The following is a 13,898-nucleotide window of genomic DNA, read 5'->3' as shown; positions in this document are numbered from 1 at the left end:
GCCTGCTGACCACTGTCTCTTAACTCTGGTTATGTCACAAGACCAATTAATCATTATTAGTATATAAGCAGATATGACTGGGAAAGCATCATTAGTTCATGAATGGCACAAGGCAGTCCACTGAAGTCTAAACTAAAAGAAACTACATTAACCATGTTCAAAGCACATTTATATTAGTATTCACATCCATATGTCATACAGTATTAATCAGCTAACACAGCCACATTAGATGGTAAGCTGGTAAGCTGCGGTGTTTTGTGGACAGCTATGAGTCCATCACTCACGAATGACTCACATTTCCTCCCAGCTTTTACCATCTTCATTTTGAACAGCTGCATGGTTATTCCAGCTTTGTAACAGTGAGTCAGAGGCCACTTGATTGATTTAGTCATTTGGAGGGTGGACTAAATAAATGCTAATAAAGCTAATGATTTAGAAAGGGTCAGTGTGCGTGTCCATAGATATCCAGTAACTAATGATTAGATACTGGTACATTAGCATGAAATTGTCCAGCTGGAGCAATCATATTGTCTATTATAATGTCGGGTAAATACACAGAGTGTGGCTGTTCCAGCTTGTTTGAAAAGTTTGACCTCTCGGAGTTCATCCCCCTGATTTGAGTAGTTTGTGTAAACTGCCAGTAAAACAATACAGACTGGAGCTTTAATTTAAGTTGAATTAAGTGGTTACTTAGGGTTTATACCCATTTATTACTTTACAGTGTCAAAAAAAAAGTAGTTTTGAAGTTAAATAGATTTTTCTCGGCCTCACACTGCTATTAAAATAGACAAAAACCTTCAAGTAAATCAACAAATGTAAGCCAGTAACCTTTAGGTTTACAGGCTTTCCACTTAGTCCTTTCCCACTAGCCTGAGGATGACTGGGCTAAATTAATGAATAAGAAACAGCAGATCTCAGCATAGGAGGAAAACACTGACAATCCAAAGCAGGACAGAGTGGGTTGAGGAGGAAGGTGACTTTGTGACAGCCCTGTGCTGGGGTGGCTCTTGGCCGGATGATCAGGGACAGACTGACCTCCCACGCAGAATTAGTCATCTCTTTACACCACTTATTTTTTTCCCACTAAAGACTCTTATTCAACCTTCTAGCAACCTTCCTTCACATTGCTGTTTGGCCGCCCAGGCTTCTTCTCTCCCACACACACACAGAGTCAGGAGCCTCTAGACATAATCATTTATTGTTCAAATTTCCACAGGGATGCTGATCAAGGGGTTATTAAATACATAAGTGCTAATTTCCACTGTTACAGGATTCTACTTAACCAAACTAAATTACAGCAAAACCTTGAAATTAGACTAGTTTTATTATGAATACAACAGGCTGTTATGACAAAGTTAATGATTTTCTCCTCTGTCTAATTCTCCATTTAAGGGACCTGTTGCCTTTGTTTAGCTGTTTATGTATAAATGTATAATTTTGGATATATCAATTTTGATGCCCAGCAGCAAATGCGGAAATAGAACACAATTCAAAAGATCAGTGGCATATGAAAAACAATGTGATACTTTTGGGGTTACATATGCTGTAAAGAATGTATAATAGTTTAAAACAGGCTTTCTGTTCATCTGTGCGCATGCCTCTTCAGAACATGCTCACTGAAATATCCACATCACGCAGAAGCAGCTTGTTGACTGACAACATGCACCTCTTCTTCCTAGGCCCTTTGTCTGAAATTGAAATAGCAAACTCGCTGTCAGACAACCATTATAATTGCCATAGGCAAGTTCAAATAAGTCTTTTAAACAGCATTTTTCTGCGGCAGAGCATACCCACATACAGTGCCTTGACAGATGTAAATACAGGCATTTCTGTTAGGTTCTAATAATCCAGGTGGACTGCAGAGAAATTCAGAGAAAAAGAAGACTTCTATTGGTTCCGTTTTAGATCTTATATACATGTCCTCTCCTGCCACTTCCTACCCAGCACATTCCCGGTCACCAGTGGCTCTCTGAAGTCACACTCAAAGCCTCAAAGCAACACGGATAGAAAAAAAAAAAAAATATGCAAAAACAAACTTGCGAAACAAATCTCCTCCTCTTCTGTTTATTTTTGTTGTAGTGCCATGAGTCATAAAAGATATATTTTCTTCTGCCTTTTTTCCACCCATGCCTGATTTCCCTTTTGAACAGCAAAGTCTAGTAATAAGAAGAAACATGTGAGAAGCAAATGAACCCTAGACTATGATAAAAGCTTGGAATAATGCATTTACTTGGAGAGAGAGAAAATGTAAAAAGTTGTCTTACATGCAGGAAGTAAGGGATGAATGACAATAAAAAAAAAAAAAAAAAAAAAAAACAGGAGGGGACTGCTGTGACTCAGTCTTTCCCTTGTCGGAGAAATAAACAACTAAATACATCACGGGTGCTGACATGTTTTAACCACTCGCAGGTACCAGACAAAGCCACAGAAAAACATTAACCCGGGCAAACAGTTCATATTTACTCAAAATGTGTGATTTCAGTAAACTCCTCTGGATGTCTGATGATGTGTGGTTGTTGAGGGTGCATTAGCTGATGGCTTCTGGGTCATATCACTGTTAGCTGCTATAGGCTACGCAAGCAAGTACTGGGCACCAATGGCAACCAGCTGCCGGTGTATATGGATATCATTGTGAGCAGTACATGACCTGAGCACCTGTTGTGTTCAGCACAGGCTCTAATCTGTGGGGTTATAACACCTACAATAAACATCACAAATTCTCTGCGGCAAGTTGTGCCCTCTGGACAGGAAAGTGGGTGCTGATGGCAGAGGAAGAGAGTTAGCAGACACATTCAGAGCAGGGAGGGTGCAGGGGGAGAAGATAGGAGAGTGGAGGATGAGAGAATTCCTACCACATCAGGGAGGAATTGCACACAAAAGTTAGGGAAGCACACGCTGCCAAGCATGCACACTCACGTGCTGCCATGCCCGGCACAGCCTTTCCACAGTGAGAGGTGTGTGACTTGAATGCTTTACAGGATTGCGAATAAGCTATGCAAACAGTGCCACCTAGTGGTCACTCAGCTATTGGCATAGCTGGTACAGAACCGGGAGGAACAGGCCAGACTGACTGGAGTTTACATTACTCATAGAGCCGCCTGTCTGCGACTGGCAGAGTTAAAACTGATCTTTGGATCAGAGCCTCATTAACTTTCCGATCTAACTCCCACATTTGCTGCCATGAGCCAAACCCAGCAACCACAATATGCTTTGAATTTGTGCAATCCAACTTCTCAGAAGGTGAGGTGCAGCCCCTCCATTTAGTTTTTTTCTCCCACAGTTTTACACAGGCATGGTTAGCTAGGCAGGTTTTCTCCTCCTTAATCAGTATGTATAATTTGTCACACTGGCATATCTTATACCTCTATTTTGTGAAAAAAAAATGTTTGAAGCGGCAAATAAACAGGTCATCTTGAATATAGGTTTGCAAAAATATTCTTCATGCTTTGCTGGTCGGTTATTGGTTTAATGTTTTGTATGTGATGTGTTTGGTGTTTTTGATGTCGTTTTATCCTGATGGGAGTAATGGTGGCATTGTTACAAACGGTGAAGATAATTCACATAATTATCATGTGCTGTATGTGGCGTCAGAGTAAACAACATTTTTCAACGTGGACCTGTGGAAGAGAACTTGTTGCCAAGGTAACAACCAATGAGGATCTGAATAAACAATAAGAAATGAGAATAGGAGCGAGAAACAGAATCAGGATGTATGGTTCAGATATTTTCACACAAAAACTGGAGATTTTTGCCTGATCTTCAATACTTTGAAATAATTGGGAATGATTTATCAAAATGAAACACCACAAACACTGACTGTATGTTAGTAATTAAAAAAATTTCTGACAGTGGTATAAAATTTAAATTTTGATTGTGAAAATGTTCTAAAGGGGTGAACATACATCAAAGAATCCAGAGCTCTGCTATTGTTAGCGATGCAATAAGGGCCGTGTTTGACTTTAATTATGATATTTAAATAACCATTAGTTCCATCTGTTGTGTCTAACATGATTTTAATTCTCAGCCTAGAACACACAAAAAAAAAAATGTCTTCCCAGCTTGGATAGACAATTTTGAAACACATCCTCCTTCTGCTGATATTCAAATCACTAAGTAATTAATATTTCAAGCAAAACAAATCTTCAGACTGACATTAAAAACTGCGCACTTTAGATGAAGAGAAAAGAGATTTCATCCCACTTCTCCCCTTTACCCCTGACAGTGTGCACCGAAAAATAAATCAAACATCAGCTGAGAGAGTGCTCTGCTGCCCAATAATTTATTCTTGACCGCCATGCATCACACGCTGTACTCTAGCAAGTACAGAGCTCTTCAAAATAACAGCCACTAGTGGGACACATGAGACACATCAAGAGAAAGACGGACATCTGGCGGGACGGGCTGCATCACACTGGCCTCTGTTGCCAGGGAGATACGATGGTGGAAAATATTGGGAGGATCTGGCTAGAGAAGCCTGGCAGTTGTAGGCAAATAAAACTCACAGAAGATTATACCCACAATGTGTTGCAAACCGGGGAAGGTTCACAAGTTCTCGGGATCAGCCATAGTGCACTGCTGTCAGTCAGTTTCTCCTTTCACAGCCAAACCGTGATAGAGTGTTTATTCATTTATTTATTTATTTATTTATTTATTGACAGACTCTTCCATCAATAAATAATGAGCATGGAGAGTAGTCGTGACTAGCACTGCATGCATCTAGGAACTCGTACCCCTCAGCCTTAAAAACACACATCGCTTCAGCATGGAGACAAGAAACAAGTTTCCATTTGTGATTTATTGTTTCAGAATTTGACTAGAAAAGTTTGACAGAGAGAGAACGTTATGTCATGATGCATCACCGTTTTTACCGTCCACATTTCACTAGAAGGCTGACAAAAAGTCACATACTTCATATCAAATAACAGGCTTCACACAATGTGTCTATGGTGGTCACGTGACTATGTCTGTGACTGTCTTTAAATAACAGCATGAATGGAATCTCCTTTGAAGCATCCGACAGCATGCCGTGCTTTAGGAGGACAAGTGGATTGCATTTGAGTAAAGCCACCCACATTGACAGACACTTTAATTCCATACAACGTGCTCAAGGTCATCTTCTCTTTCTTCGCTTTCTCTCTAACAATCACAGAAGCCATGTCTTCATTACAAAGAGGCCCACGCATTTCCCCTGTGCACGAACTTCTTTCTTAGCACGGCAGAGAGCAGCACCTTCGTGGGAATGTGACACAAGAACGTGAGCATGAGCTCCAACACACGAGCTATTTTTTCAGTTTGCACATGTTCTGATGTGGGAACTCATGCAGAGAATGTGAATAAGAGCAATGAATTTGGTTTGATGTGCTTTGCTGTAAAATGAGGGATTATTTATGGCTGGTAATCCATTTGAGGAAAGGCTGAGGGCTCCTCTGGTTTTAGCTCTGCTTACTGATAGACAGCCTGGTCAAATACCCACCCTCCAGCCTTTAGGAGACGCAGAGGCACTAGCAGGCATGAGACGAGTCAACGACGGTGCTGGTCGTGATGCATCATTCCCCTTGACAGCCACAAGGGGCGCACCGGTTCTGCCCACACTGCTTGGTAGGAACGGCCGGCTGCGGGTCTTGTTTCTGCAGGCAGGCAGTGGGACAGCATTAACAGTTGGAATAATGACAGTGCCTACCTCAACCAGATTAGTGGTAATATAGGGCTACTGTAAGGGGTAGCAACGAGCAGCATATTTAACTGGCTTTTTAATCTTTTTAAATAAAAGACATCAAGGTCAAGGTCACAACCACGCCTTTAAGACAATGTCCAGATACATGTCCTATTATCACTGTGCCACTGGGTGTCAGTGTGGTGACATACTAAAAAAAAAAAGAAAAAAGTCATCAAACACATGCTCTCTCTCTTCACCAGCTTTTCCTTTCCCCTCCCCTCTCTATATCCTCTGTCATTCATTCTTTTATCTGCCACCCCTGCTCACCTGCGTCTGTCTGCGAGTGGGCCGCACAGGTTGGTTGTCAGGGTGGTTGGGCGCCCACGGCCCCAGGCTCTGATTGGAGTAGAAGTCCATGGGGTAAATTTCCTTCCAGCCAATGTCCTGTAACGCTACGGCTGCCTGATAGTGAGACAGATTATCACGAATAATGTAAATACAAAAAAGAACAACCAAACAACCTTAAAGTGCAATGCCAGGCAACCGGTGTGAGGTACTAAAGCACACAACCCTGCTGGGTTTTTTTCTGTTATCCAGGACTGTGCATGCAGTTTTTTGGGCAAGCCAGCTGCAAGAAACCAGAGTGATGACAAGATGTAACAGTCAAGGCAGGTGTCATAATATTAAGCTTGGATAACAGGCAGACTTGTCATGTTATCCCTATGCAGCTGCACTGCATGACACAACAGCTGTTAGAGGAGAGTAACAGCACTGGCATGACAGTGCCGTGACATAAGTGCAGACTGCTCCATATGGAAGAGGAGTTCCTGTGAATATTGATTCTGAATGACAGAAAGAATAGCTGAATGACTGAACAGATAAATAAACATGCATGCTGAATGAAAAAAAAAGAATATTATTTGATTCTTCATTTTTCAATTTATACAAGTGCTCGTTCATCTTTTAAATGACTTTGATGCCAAAATCCAACGTCAGCTTCATGCAATTCTATTCAATTATAACAATTATAGCCCCCCCCTTGCAAAAAACAAGCAAAAAAAACTAAACAAAAAAAAGGAACCCATTAGCCACTGAAATGTATTTTGTGAGTCATTGTAACGTTGACCAGGCAGTGTTCTCTCACATGCCTGCTGCGTCTTTAAAGAGAAACAAGAAAACAACACACCGCTTTAACATGTTTTCTTATACCTTAATATGACCACGATACAATAAAGGACAGAAGCAAGAGCAGTAGAGATACAGGCAAGAAAGTTCATCTTTCTTTCCCCAAGTTTAACATGGGCACTGTGCTGCACACTATGTAATAACGTTTAAATAAAAGGTCAAATGTAGCATATATCTGATTTCTATGCATGTGTTTTTCTGATTTGAGAAAATAATGACATAACCATGCTCTTAATTTCCAGTAATTAAAAATACAACATATGGGACAGCTAAATCCCATATTGTCTCCTCCTGGACAAACTGTATACAGTGATATACCTTTCACTGTCTTAGTTTTTGCCTTTCCTTTGCCAAAACATCCTTCGGCTAGAATCTTCTTTTTCTCCTCTCCTCTGCCCTTATTCCACCCGCCTCTCATTTCTTTAGCTTTTACCCACTGCTCTCCTCCTCTCCCCTCTCACACCAACTGCCTCCCTCTGTGGAAGCTAGCTTCTCTTGCTAATCCCTGCTCTGACAGGAGAGCCAAGTGTGTCTTATTGACTATAAATATAACATGAGACGCACTGAAAATAAATGCTGCTGCCCCCCCACCCTCCACCCTTCTCCTTGCTCACTCCACCTTCCCATCTCGTTTCCTCTTCATCTTCATTGTAAATGCCACATTGAAAAGCACAGTGCACTGAGACATAACACAGGTATGAGATAAGAGTGAATTAAGACTTATCACAACCGCACACAAGCACATATATATAGACACAAGTGCAGCTGCAAATTATTTAAATGCACAGACATTGTTACCAAACAGCGCAGCGAGCTCTTACAAAAAGGGCATAAAAAATAGATAACCGCTCTACTCATTACAATTTCAGACTTCACATGCACCATTATAGACCTCAGTTGAAAAAAATATTCAAAACAATCAGCACCTTTTCTTCTAAGGTGAACGCCATCATTATTCGTAATGGCCTCATTCTGAAATGTGTGTGCAGCACAGGCAGCGCTTAGAGATGCTAGACAGAGAAAAACAGCAGCCACTTCAAACCACAATCCGATATTCAAGACTGCAATTCCCCTTGCAGCCATTTCACAAGGATTCAAATCAGTGGCATACATTTGAGGAAAATCCATTGAATGAATTAATGGTTGACATCAAATGGTAACCGGCCAAGTCACATAATGGCACCTGCCAAACCCATCACAAAGTTGCTATACCAGCTGCAGCAGCAAACAAACACTTGCTTTGAAATGGATCTTTAAGGGTTGCTGTCCGATCTTTCTCTCTCTCCCTTTAGAAAAACAAGACAGCTGCAAGGTGGGGGGGCTGGAGGGGGGCTGTTAGGCCTTGTAGCCAGTAGGGGGGGCTCGTCTTCTGCTGATGCTATTTTGCTGGTGTGCTTCATAGCAGGGATAGAGGGAGAGAGAGGAGGAGGGAGAGGAGGAAGAGAGGGAAGAGTGGGTATGCAACTCCATCCCCAGCACAAGCAGGCCTTGATGAGTCCTATACAAATTCACAAACAGACCTTCATTCAATCGAAGGTTTGTGTGTGTGTGTGTGTGTGTGTGTGAGATAAAGGTGTATGTTTACCTCATATGGGGACAGCAGAGGTTTGGAGAAGGCTGTGCCCCAGTCGATAGAAAGGCGTGGACAAGCGATCTGGATCCACCTGTAGGAAAGAGAAGGCACAAATTTGCGCTCAAATGTACACTCATGGGTGGGTGCAAATGTGTGAGTACAACAGAGTCAGTCAGAGAGAGCGAGACACTAAGATCCTATTAGACAGGCAGGGCACATCTGCGGCTACACGCTGCATGTGGATATGTGATGCAATGGGTTGTGCAGGGAGCCTCCCTCCACCTGATCTCCAGCATCTGTTGGAGAGATCTGTCCTGATTTGCAAGAGCTCTAAAGACAGCTACGCTACCCTGTCTGAATGCATAGCCATCCAGTGAAAGAGGGAGGCTGAAAAGAGGTTTGTGGTGGTGGTGGTGGTGGTGGTGGAGGAGGGGTTGCTTGGGGGGGTGGGGGGTAGACTGGTTGCAGGAGGCATAAACAGAAAAACAGGGAAGTAAGTGAACGGAGGTGAAAAGAGAAGAGATGCAGTGAAAGAAAAGAGGGAGAGGTTAGGTGAGTGTGAATAAAAAACCCGCACCAGCCCGGTCTCCACGGAGGTAGCCTACATAGCTGGCAGACAGGGTGGTGGTGGTGGTGGTGGTGGTAGGGGAGGGGGCTGTGTATAAGAGAGATGGGGAGGGTGGGTTGAAAAAAAAAGAAAGAAAGAGAAGGACACAGATATACAGCGATAGGGAGAAAGAGCAATGAGGATGAAAACATAAGAGGGGGGGGAGTGAAGAGGCACAAGCAAGAAGAGCAAGCAAAGGAGGCAGAAGAGAGGAGGAAGACTGGCAGGGAGAAAAGTGTTTACTCTGGAAAACGCATGAAAGAGGGATGAGGAGGGCGTGGACGTAAACAGCTGGAGGGAAAAATGAACAATGGGAAAATGGAGACAGAGAAAGGCGGCCGGGGATACGGGGGTTAGCTTTCACAGATCAATGCTATCCACAGCTCCATCTCCACTGAGGGTGCGGACCGTCCCTTTGTCCCTAATCCTAATGATGGAGCTCCATCAGAAATATTGACAACAATGAATTGAACTGCAGTGCATATAAACGCCCCGGAGATATTGTTAGATCTAAATGTCAGGGAGAATACACCTGTTTGAGATTTAAGAGTACAGGCGAGCACTGAAGCATAGATGGAAAACACATGAAAGAAAAAAAAAAAAAAAAACAAGTTTAATCGCTTGAATACTTTCACGTCTATGCTGCTGCGTCAAAATCCCCATCTGTCTATTCTTCATTTTCTAACTTTCACACAATTTCTCAACTGCAGAATTGATTGCACCGTTGACTCTCGCTCCACTCAGCTCTCCGTCACAGAAATATTCCACCCCCTCCGGGCAAACGCATGGCATTTTCTCATTTTCAAATAACACTTTTTTTTTTTTTTTTTAAATGTCTCCCCCCAAAGAGTGAATTCTTATTCATCCTCCTAATTTGAGAGCCAGCTGAGTCAGAGATATTTGCACCAAGCACCAATCTCTTAAGACCTAAGTTTGCTGAGTTGAGATAGGGATGTGGAATCTGAAATATGACCTTTAAGTCCATCAGCTGTTATTCATAACCAGAGTCCTTAACGTACCAAACGCTGCGCATGTATCAAAACCGCCTTAGCACAAATGCGCAAGAAGAAAAAAAACTAATTACAAGGGGCCGTCTGACAGTTGCATTTATGTGTGTGTATGTTTGTGAGCACATATAGTATGTATATGCACTTGCCAAATGCTGCATTTGTATAGTGCGTCTGTGTGCAGTGTGAGTTGGAAAGAACAGAGTGGTTAAAAGAAGCAGGGCGATTAATAAGCAAACCAAGACTCCTCGACTAAATCCTTGGGGCTAGCATTGAGAGGAGGGTCTGAGAGGAAAGTAAGACAGAGAGCATGAAAGGGAAGGCAGAGAGGATCCCTCCTGAGGAGCAGATAGCTGATTGGCACATGGAGCCAGAAGGGACTTTTCTAATATTAGCACCGAGACTGACTGAATGGTGCAGTTCAGTAAAATGCGCGGTGCCATGCCAGGTACTGCCCCCAGAATGCTGCCAAAATTGTATTCCCAGCCTTTATCTGGCCTTCAATCTAGCCAGCACAGTAGAGCTCCTAAATCATGCCGTGCAGCGAAACAAAGGGAGAACTGGAGGGAACAAAAAAGAGGTGCAGAGACAGGGGGAAAAATGTGGGCTTTTTGGTAGTTGGGCCTCGTATCACAACTAACTCAAATAAACAATGTCAGAATACGTGTTTGATGGAGAACTCGTCTCCGCTCTAAAATGATCTATTTCCTTTAGTGGAAAGTAGAAGCTTTCGACACAGAGAGACATGCAAGGTTCAGAAGAGCAGGACGCAGGACTGGTGGGGAGTGTGCTGTAATGTATAAAGGTAAGGCTGCATGACATTTAGCTCTGCTGTGCAATTCTGAGCTCCAGTCCCGGCCTCGCTGCATTACCCGCTCTGGCCCATTACACCTCGGCACTGTTACGAGGTCCACCACCTGCACGGCTTCGCTTCAATTACACTCACAATCTTGACCCGCCAAAAGCAAGAACAATTAACCTTTCAGCACTGTGGGAAAATGAAAAGTGTTCACCTTTAAAGGCAAACTTGATTGAATTAAAACAAACAGTCTCATTTCAAGGGAGTCAGAAATTAAAATTCAAACGCAAGGACAAAAGACTGCAGTGCACTGGGTGGCATTTGCGGTCTGGTTGAGATAAGTGTGTGTGGTGTACAGATATCAGTACAATAGTTTAAAACCTGCTTGGGGACAGCCTAATTACACACTTAAGAGCATATGCTAATGGTGTGTCTCTCTTTCTATGAGTGAGTATGTGTATGTTTAATGACAGAGGAAGCCCGAGGGTGGGCTCTGTACAGTGTGCCGTGTCGGCTATGCTGAGCACTAATGCGTCCTCTGCCACCCCACCGTATATCTCTCAATCTGCTTCTCTCTTTCCTTCTAATCCTCTCTCAGCACAGCTGAGTTCAACGCAGCTGCAAACATCCGATGGTTTGTAATGACTATCGTGGTCTCATGTAGGATGTCTGGTTTCTTAGAAACTATTCTGAGCAGTGAGAAAAAAGCTAAAATAACATGAGGAAAAAGGGTTGATAGATGAAGAAACACCAAAATATTTGTGGGGATCCACTCAATGTTGTCCAGTCTCACTCTGAATAAACACTTGATAATAATACGTGAGTAATGATGTAAACAATGTTGTCAGTAAGTCATATCATTCAAAATGAAAAATCAATTTCCACTTTCATCACCTAGCTTCATTAAATGAAACAAAAAAACAACAGGTTTTTTTTTTTTTTTTACATTTACAAAGGACCATTATGAAGAATAAATACAATGGTCTCCAACAGAGCATGGAGTATCAAAATCAGTCAAGTACAAAGAGAAAGCATCAAATTGTAGCTCAGATTCTTATTCTTCAGCTTCTCATTGAAATAATTTTGTCGATTGTAGGCTCCTTTTTCTTGGACGACTGCTTTTGTCTAGACGACATTTAAGAGATTTGTCTTCTTTTGCTAAATGAAAAAAAAGAGGTTCTTAGAAACTTTTCAAACAATTCCCAGCCCTGGTCGTCACAGTAGAGAATAATTGTTGTACTGCATTCTGATGTAGACGCATCTAGCTGCCTTTTAATTAGGTAGAGCTAAAAACGGATGCAGTCTACAACAGCAGCCCTGCCATAAAACCTGCCTTCAGGAAGGTTATAATGTTCAGTTTTATTGAGACTGTTGATGAGGTGTTTATTAAACTTTGTGGTAATTTCAAAGGCTGTAGTGTGTGTAGTTATCATATTGTATTAGAATACATTGAGATAATTGTCTACTATTTCGTCCACTTTTTTTTTTTTTTTTATAAATAAAAAAACATTTATTCCAAACCAAATATTCAAAACATCTCCTGCTGCATTTGATTTATTACAGGGCAGTTAGTTTGCTCGGTGTACATAATAAGCTGGTAACTGGATATAAAAGTATATAGTGTATTCCCTTCTGAAATGCAATTTTGTGTTCAAACACTTTTGGTTTCATCTTGTTGAAAAGCTTTTGTCTGTAATGAGGGTTTGTTTTGGTTGGGTGAATCGTGCCTGACTTACATAATTTTTGAGTTACACTCATACGTCAGTCTGAAGAGGAGAGCCAAAAAACAATGAAAAAAAAAGAAAAAAAAGAAAAAAGGCTTTTACCATGATCGCTCACTTTCCAAACGCAGCCCCCTCAACTACCTCTGCATCTCTCCATCTCTCACCAACTCACTCTCAATCTCTCTCAGACCTTCTGTCCTTCTCTCACCCACTCCTCCCTCACACATCACACCTCTCATTACTCCACACTGAGAGCCCAATCTGAGGGAGTGTGAGGAGAGTGTGTGTGTATGTGTGTGAGTTTGATTGGAGCTGTTGCACATCAGTGTCTCAATCACCCCTTGTCCATCTTCATCTCTGTTCTTGTGGTTGGAAGTCAGATAAATTGGAGAAACTGCACCTTGAAGCCTTAGAACTTGGTATTTCATTGAGGAAACTTGAGGAGTTTATTTTTTGAAGACAGAAATTGAGTGTTGGTTGGATGGATAAAAGCGATAAGTGGCAGATCACATTTCAGCACCTGTCACTGTGATTACATACCATAACATATACTGGATTGCTGAATGCATCGATAATGTCACACCTCGTCAATGATTTCACAGTATGTGAGAGAATGAGGAAGCGTCCGCTATGTGCGATGCCTTCACAGATTCCTTGGGTTCACGTAAGGCAACGTGTTTTAGACTCCAAAAGCTAGAAAAGCCATCCTGAGCCAGACTAATATATTTTTCTAGTCTTTATTATTAATGTGACCTTATTGCAGAAGTATAAAGTCAAAAGCAAGCACTGTGCCCTGTGTGTCAAAGCTAAGGAAATTATATCAAGCATCCAAGTTCATTACGCTAGACAAGATGATTTTGCTGGAAAGGCAAAACTATGGAATCTCACCAAGACATGAATTCCAATTTTGTTTATGAAACTATACACTCTAGACTCCTGTTTGTCAGCTCCTTGTTATAGTGTAAACTTGCAAATTTATGCTGACTCCCCAGTTATGTGTGCAATGATGCCTACAGAATACATTTCAAATGTTGTTGATTGCAACTTTTAGGTGACTACTTGCTGCTTATAATAATAGCTCTACCGGGGTCCATGATGTGAAAGATAAATTACCCTGTTCCTTATGATAAAGAGACACAGCGGTAATTAAGAATTTGCAAATGAAGAAAATAATGAGCAAAAGGAATAAGTGTGTTAGTGATGTGTGGAAGACAATGAAGGTAAGCTCGACTTTAATGTTGCATGAACCATGGCAAGAAAAAGCTCTTGAAGTCTTTGCTGCAACAAAAACAAAATGGCAACTATTTCACTGTGTAAGGGAGAATCTTATCCTCGCCTCAAAAGCAT

General features: G+C 41.8%; 1 protein-coding gene across 1 annotated transcript in view; it reads right to left on the bottom strand.

The window, feature by feature from the left end:
• Positions 1 to 4,642: 4,642 nt before the first annotated feature.
• The window catches only part of dph1 (diphthamide biosynthesis 1), a 51,572-nt gene continuing 42,316 nt past the window's right edge, over positions 4,643 to 13,898 (bottom strand). The window contains exons 10-12 of the mRNA XM_070829116.1: positions 8,427 to 8,505; positions 5,984 to 6,118; positions 4,643 to 5,627 (exon numbers count right to left, since the gene is read on the bottom strand). Coding sequence (XP_070685217.1) covers positions 5,547 to 5,627; positions 5,984 to 6,118; positions 8,427 to 8,505 — 295 coding nt within the window. The 3' untranslated portion in view covers positions 4,643 to 5,546. The remainder of the gene's footprint in view (positions 5,628 to 5,983; positions 6,119 to 8,426; positions 8,506 to 13,898) is intronic.

The sequence above is a fragment of the Pempheris klunzingeri genome, chromosome 4 (assembly GCF_042242105.1).
Source record: "Pempheris klunzingeri isolate RE-2024b chromosome 4, fPemKlu1.hap1, whole genome shotgun sequence".
Classification (NCBI taxonomy): Eukaryota; Metazoa; Chordata; class Actinopteri; order Acropomatiformes; family Pempheridae; genus Pempheris; species Pempheris klunzingeri.
The sequence above is the reverse complement of the archived record's forward strand: the minus strand, read 5'-3'. Positions and strand labels throughout refer to the sequence as shown.